Source organism: Amblyomma mixtum, chromosome 2 (assembly GCF_055824585.1).
Source record: "Amblyomma mixtum isolate Tamu chromosome 2, ASM5582458v1, whole genome shotgun sequence".
Taxonomy (NCBI): Eukaryota; Metazoa; Arthropoda; class Arachnida; order Ixodida; family Ixodidae; genus Amblyomma; species Amblyomma mixtum.
In genome coordinates this window covers 201,896,678-201,904,432 of record NC_143013.1, presented here as the reverse complement: position 1 = coordinate 201,904,432, position 7,755 = coordinate 201,896,678, and the positions used below count along the sequence as shown (strand labels likewise).

General features: G+C 49.6%; 1 protein-coding gene across 1 annotated transcript; it reads right to left on the bottom strand.

Moving 5' to 3' along the window:
- Positions 1 to 968: 968 nt before the first annotated feature.
- LOC149362239 (uncharacterized) lies at positions 969 to 5,484 on the bottom strand. Its single transcript, XM_089569671.1, has 2 exons — positions 5,091 to 5,484; positions 969 to 1,924 (listed from the first exon to the last, which is right to left on the bottom strand). Exons 1-2 carry the CDS (start codon positions 5,482 to 5,484, stop codon positions 969 to 971), a joined length of 1,350 nt encoding a protein of 449 aa, XP_089425797.1.
- Positions 5,485 to 7,755: the final 2,271 nt, after the last annotated feature.

The following is a 7,755-nucleotide window of genomic DNA, read 5'->3' as shown; positions in this document are numbered from 1 at the left end:
CAGTGGGAGGAGGTCCTGACCAGCGACAACCTCGATCAGCAAGCCTGGACCAGACAGCTAGTCCGCAAGTTAGCTGCCACCACCGGAACCCTAGACTAGAGGCCCCGACCACCCGGCTCCTGTGACTTAATCTATGACTAATAGAAGTTTCCCCCCCCTCTCTCTCTCTCTCAGAAACACAGGATGAAGAATGAACCCGATGGCGCAGCGCGGTGTGCCTTCCTGTTCTTTCTTCTTCCTGTGTGTCTGCGCTGTTTTACAGATGCACAATATCGCACTTACCACCTAGCCACATAAACGCAACTTATTCAGATGTGCCAGATGGCACCAATGATTGCACGTATAGCACATTCTTCCCGAACCTAGAGCAAGCTCCACTGCGTCTGCCTTACCTTCTGAGCTAGAAGCGGTCTCCGTCGCCAGCACCACGCATGTATTGATCACCCTCTCTCTCTCCGCGAACTCCAGCCTCAATGCGCATGCTATACCAGCCCACAGAAAGCACTCCTAATATTCCAGGCGCAGGCTTGCGAAGTATAAAATGTGTCCTTCGCTTTCTCTCTCTCTCAAGGCTCCTCTAACAGATTGAACTGGCTTTCGGGAATTTTTTCAAACGTACGCAAACAAATATTGACTTTTGATACAACGCCACGGTTTTCATCTCAGGCGCACTTTGTAATGAGTGAAGAATTTTGGCTGCCGTTTCCTTGACGCCCTAAGCGAGAACAATAGCTCTCACTCGCGATATTGCTTCTCAAACCAGAGTTTTCCGTCGAACGCACCATGGAATACTGCATGTACACGCAATGGCGTGGTTGTAGGAAGTTTTATTATAGCATTTGTTTCTCAGTGTCCACGTTGAGCCTAGTACTCATACACCTTTTTTCTTGCATGGTTATTTTAATATCTTCAATATGTTCTTTTTTTAAAATTGTCTGGATGAAGATATTGGCCAGTAGATTTGAACGTCATTTTCGGTATCTGTCTACGTACAGCCGCCAGGCAACAGAGCGGCTGATAGAGTCGCCATAAAGAAGCATGCGATCGTCATACTCAAGTTCCTGGTCGATCAGTACGCTTGAACTCTCCGCATAGCTGTGGACGCTGACCTGCCACGGACTCATCACTTGCGCTCTCGCGGGTGCGAGCAGGCTGAATCCGCCGTGCGCGCCCATCTGCACTACGTCGCCCACCTTCACGATGGCACGAGACGTCAGTCCAGGCGGTTCGGCGCGGAGCGCACGGAGGAGCTTCGCCTGGCTGACCATGTCCCGCCTGGCAGCGTCGGCAGATTGACGTTGCCCCGCGAAGGAATACTTCAACACCGTCATGGCTCCGACTGCTTTGTTCCGTGACAATAAATTTTTGAGCGTAGCCTCCCGTCGGGGAACAACGAACTCCAGAGGTGACGTCGTGACAGCGTATTCGAACGGAGTCTTCGCTGCCAGTTCGTATAGGCAAGCTGCCGCGGCTTCGTCATCATCTTGCTCGCTGTCCACAATGAGACGCAACGACACTCCGGTGGTCACATTACGTTGGTACTTTTGCTGCAGCTCCGTCAGGAAGTCAAGTGCGGCGCCCGGGGACCGCAGGTAGAAGACGTAGTGGGAGGCGCCCACGGCGCCGTGAAAGGCGACGAATTCGGCCAGCGCCCTCGGGTCGACACTTGCGCCGTTCTCGTCGCCGGGCATGACGCACATGGCCAACGTGCCCGGTTGCTTCGCACCACGCTCGACCCGATACGGCTTGAGCCAGTCGCTGCTCTCAACGCCCATGTAATGTAGCATCACGAGGCTGGGCGCGGAGTTGTTGGCGACGAAAGGACAGGTGACGAGCAAGGGCTCGAAGCCGCCTCGCTGCCCGATTGGAGACCAGAATGCTGTCACCAGCCAGTTCGTCGGGTCGGACTCATTAGGCACGCCCACTGCAAAACATTACAGCTGAGGTTTTACAAAGGTTTAGGCTTAAGGATCCAAGTCGTCCCGGCTCCAGTATTGCCAGCAGAGCGCTTATATCTGTGGCGAAAGCAAGAACAGTTGCACTTGAGCTACGATAACCCAAAAGGAAAATTCCTCACACCGATGCACACATCTGTTTTGCACTCCTAAGTAATGATCACGGTGGATGATCACGGTGGATGAAAGACAGGTACTTCGATGGGACAAGCTACGCCAAGGAGAGCGAGTGGCTCGTTATTATGAGCCAGCGCAAACTTCGCCACAAAGGGCAGCAGACGTCTAGTGGTGCATGCTCGCAGCTGGTATTGAAGCGCTTATTTGGTGTAGATGATCAGTCCTCATTTAAGGTATCTTAACTCACGCAGACAGACAGGAAAAAGAGGACATGACCTTAATGGCTCTGATTTTTTCCATTACAGTAATTAATATCTTAAACATACCCAACAATTAAAGACAAAAGCATTTTTGAACGGGACACCACTTAAGAACGCATTTTTTTTCATGTACTAATGTAAGATTTCCCTATAACAATCAATATAGCTCAGATCAGTGCATGGCAGTCTTGTATTTTTTATTGACGTTTTTTCTGTAGCCAAAGCGTTCCCCATTGGTTTTCTGTGGCAGTCTAAACTGCTCAATGCACTTAATGGAACCACTTTAACAGAAATATTTTGATACATGTCCGAAGAAGTTACCAATACCTAAAAATACTTCATAAGTCTATCGCAAGATTTCCTAATTTTCAAAACTTGTGACCCGACAACGTTGTACATGTGAATCTCCGTCGGTTCTTTTCCCTTTCCTGCAATGCAGCATCGCAGCCTCTAAAGATTCCTGTTCTCGCTTTTTAGCCTCACCATACCGCAGGATGGTGTTTTGAACCGCAGAATGTACGCGATCCATTCGAGAAGAATGCTCGTGGCTCTCCCAGCTACCTCGTTGCCTCGGAGAGCAGAACTCATTTTGCAGTTACATGCGCGGAGCATACAGTGGATAAGAAGGCGCAGTACACGACTTAATGCATTGCTGTAAGCTTACAAAGCTCAAATAAAGCCGTTCTATAAACCAGCTTTCAGAGCAGCCAGGAGATAAATATGGATCGAGAAAAAACAAATACGCCTGGCGTGACCCGAAGTTTCTCCAACCGTACGACAGGGGAGACCGGGCCCTAGTCCATGTTCTGTGGCTGGTGGCCGCACCATGCGTAAGCAGACATTGGCCGCCGCGGTGGCTCAGCGGCTATGGTGCTCGACTGCTGACCCAAAAGACGCGGGTTCGATCCCGGCCGCGTCGGCTAGAATTTCTTTGGAGGAGAAATTCTAGAGGCCCGTGTACTGTGCGATGTCAATGCACGTTAAAGAACCCCAGGTGGTCGAAATTTCCGGAGCCCTCCACTACGGCGTCTCTCATTGCCTTAGTTGCTTTGGGACGTAAAACCCCATAAACTAAACTAAACTAAGCAGACATTGGTAGGCCGCGTCATGCGCCGTCGTCTAGATGGCACTTGTTTCCTTCATCATTGTAATGACGCTTAGGGGTCAGTGATGTGATATGTGCCGGTATCATTATCATCCATCATATTGCTCCTCAAAAGCCGCTGGATACAGTAGAACGCTTACGCCACAGCTGACGTCACGAGACTTTGCAAGCAGTCTGTAGCTCAGGCAAAGACGGACGAAACCGGCGCCTCCAAGCAGAAATCATGCCGATTCATTTGCGTCTGTCCCTCGACTTCCCCGCAACGTTGTGCATAAAGAGGGACGAAAAAAGCCTACATTTGCAAAAAAAAATGCTACACAGGAGACGTGGGCAATTGACGAGGGAGATAAGACGGCAACATCTGTGACTCTACAGTGGCACGTCTAGCCCCTGTGACGATGCTAGCAAATAAAGGCAGTTACAATAACGCACCACAAAAAGGTGAAGGTTTTATCCCGTAGCCTTGTAACTCGGACAAACTGCCAGTGCGACCATCGACAGAGGAGACACGTAACCGCCTCACTAAAGGCACAGGGCGCAGGGCGAGGAGTAACGGATCATGGCTTCCCTAAACAATGCTGACAATAGGAGTGCAAACGACTACCGAAGACGCAGGTAAAATGCGCGTTAGCCTCGGGGAAAGGGAAATTTAAGCGCTACAAAATGATCGGGCGCCTGAGTTTCAAGTGAAGTATGGGCCGAAATCACATCGAAATATAAACAATGATCACGCAACACGTTGTCTAGACAAAGCGTAGTGGCGATAGAAGCTAGAGAAGGAAGGAAAGAGAAAAACTCGATGAGAAACGATTTGAGACAAGCTCATAATCGACGTTGGGCGCGCCGAGAATGTCCTTTCTTCAATTGGTCAAGCATTCTTCGAAGATTACCAGGCTCCAATGCCACAGGTATTGATGTCCGAGCATCCAGGAATTTTCGCAACCGTCAGCATTTTGATCTTAATTACGAAACCGTATATGGTGCACGAATATATTAAGGAATTTTCTAAGCGCCACCCGACAAAAAGAACATTTTCGCGCTCGACTGTTATCTTCGCTTGTAGAGGGCAACGACCGCAGCTGTTAGCTATAGAGCACTTGCAGGTAGCTCATGTGAATATGTCCTTTATAAAAGCGTTCTAAATTTCTCATTCCACTTCAATGCGGCTTCTTCCGAATGCTACACAATTGTTTATTTCTCTGCTGTAAATTTTCCCCAACCAGCAAAGATAACACACATATGACAAATACATGTGAGCCATAATTTACTGCATCATATCAGAATTCACACGTTATACCGCCTAAATGTTGCAAGGAATTTTCCTGCAAGGTATTTCAGGAGAAATTTGTGCGAAACACTCAATCTACATTGACTGTGTTCGTCTTTATCTGTGAGATTTTGCAGTTTCAGTAAGCACGCCACCTTAGTGGTGCAGTCATCATACATTACCACAACACCTCACAAAAAATAATACATAAGCGCAGAAAACCGCCAGAGATCAAAAACATTGCTAGTGCCTCCGCCCAGTGCCGACGACAGAAAGGCTTCGAAACTACCTGCAATCCTTGATCAAAATCCGGACTCCATCTATGTCGATCTTTAGTTCTTTGTTAGACGCTGGGTATCATCGCAAGCGGAGCAACTTTTTCTCACCTGGAGGGTCCCACATTAGCCTGCACTGAAATGGTGGGAAGTAGCGGCCCTTCTCCTCTGCACTTGCAACCACCACGAAACGGACGACGGGCGGTCGAACACGGAGGTCCAGGTAGGCGCCTCGAACATGCGCGTAATACTGGTCCCGTTGCGTCTGCGCCTGTGACAGCTGACGGCTGAGCCAGTTCCAAAAGACCGGAAGCCAATGCGGCGGCGGCCCCTGATTTATCTGCATCTCCGTGGGCCCGACGGCTACTCCACTGGACCAAACAGCGGCGCAGGCCAAGAGGGTAAGGACACCCAACACCGCCGGATGCAAGATGAAGTAGAGCTCGGTATCTACGGCGTCCACATGAGAGGTGTCGTAGCTGCTACCGGCGCGCAGGGGAATCATGGGTGTCTTGTTGTTCTGCTCTTGGAGTGCCTTCGAGAAAGAGACGGGCAGGGATAACCTTTCTTCGTCTTCTTCAGTCCGGTGTGACACGGTGGCACTTGACGGTCGGGGTGATAGCGCAAATAATACTTAAGTGTACGCAGGATTGGTCCGCTCAGTGCATGGTCCTGTAATTCAAAACATTGATGTGCCTTTCAATGAGAAGCACTTAAAGCGCCATCCTTAGCACTTTTCGGATATCTAGTGTAGCCAAGTAGCACTCAGCCACACCTAGATTACCAGGTGGGCGCCAAAGCAGAAGTAGAGGAAGAAGCAGGTGGAGTCACGGCAAGCAGTACCGGCATTCACCTCAATTTGTTTCGTACAGGTGAATAGCAACGTCTGCCTCGCGATTTTTGACCGATCCCCGAGTGTGGATATGTGCCATACTTTAAAAGGCTAACAACAACACCCACCCTACCTTGGCAAATCTCCCCGCGTGGGTATGTGCCATGTTTACTAAGATAAACAACTACAGCAAGGAGGCCTGTGCTTGGCTTAAATTAGGCGGTTTCCATCTCCCGTAAATATGACACAATGTTTACCACTGTGCTCATCTCTAAGCGCGCCTACTGAATCACTCGCATTACGGGTGGTCAAGTATCTGGTTCCGCCGAACGCATGTTACGAGGGAGGGGGGGAATGATTACATTTTCTCGGCAGTTCTGCGGAAGGCTCGATTTGGCTCGTAGTTCCCTATCTGTTTGATAAGCTGGCTCTGCCCGTGGTTGTTGGGCTTTATCTTTCGAGCTATGAAATTCTGACAGCCTCAGGAAAAGCGAAAGGGAAGCAGCACGTTCTTACTGAACGTGTACAGCCCACCGAGACAAAGAAAAGCCAAACTCTTCGAACTGTTTTATGGAGCGTACAAGCTGGCCAAAGAAAATGCACTCATCATCGTAGGAGATTTCAACGCCATGGACAGGAGTTGGGGATACCAGAAACAAGACATCAAGGGAAGAACATTAGTGGAAGTAGCGGAATACTTTGGCTGCAGTCTAATCACAGATCATGCGACCCCCACGAGAATCGGGAATAGCGTGAGCACGGACACATGCCCGGTCCTCAACTTCGTAAGGAAGAGCAGGGAGTCACAGCGGGAAAACATGATGGAAAACCTAGGCAGCGATCACTTTATCCTCCGGACACGATTAGCATCCGACACCATAAGACGCCAGTTTGTACAGGCGAAAATCACTGACTGGAACGCGTTTCGCGGGGCTTGCAACAAATCTGAAGGCGGTATCCAATCACCGGAGGAATGGAGCGGCATGCTGAGAGAAACGCGACAACGATGCGCAAAAAGTCTAAGGAGAACGACAGCAACGCCCGAAGTAGATGCCCACCTCCTCAGCCTATGGGAAGCGAGACGCAGTCTCACCAAAAGATGGCGGAAGCAAAAACACAACAGGAAACTAAAACTAAAGATAGCAGAAATTACGGCAAAGGCGGAAGAATACGCGATGCAACTCGCGAACAAAATTGGTAACAACTCAGCGACTCGCTTAGGGGAACTCTAGGCACGGCCAGAACCTGGAATCTCTTAAGAGCACTAATTGATCGGACCAAAATAAAATCAGAAAACAATAAAGCCATCCACAGGTTCATCCACTGCTTCGAGGGATCAGACATCGCCCTACTGGAGAAGGCACGAGAAAAATGTTTCGGCAATCACAACCCCCCGCGATACCAAGGAACGTATCTAGGAGCCGAAAACGAGAAACTCGATCGCCCGATAACTGTGGAAGAGGTTTACGCGGCCATAAGAAACATCACCAGAAACACGGCAGCCGGAGCGGACAGAATCGACAACGCCCTTATCCGCAACCTGAGCGACGACCTCATACAAGAGCTCGTCAGCTTTCTTAACAAACATTGGGAGGCGGAGACGGTTCCCGAAGATTGGAAACACGCCGAAGTAATAATGATACCTAAACCTTGTAAAAAGCTACAAATTGAAAACTTCAGGCCCATATCACTCACGTCGTGCCTTGGCAAGCTTTACGAACGGGTTGTAACTTTAAGACTGCAAAATTACATGGAAGATAACGACTGCGTACCACATGTCTTCGGCTTCAGAGCGAAGCTCTCGAAGTTCTCCTCCAAATACAAGTAGATGTCTTGCGAAACGTTCCTCGGACGGGAGAAAATGTCATAATGACCCCGGACATCAAGGGGGCATTCGATAACGTCAGCCACGAAGCGATGCTTACGGGCCTAGACAACCTGGAC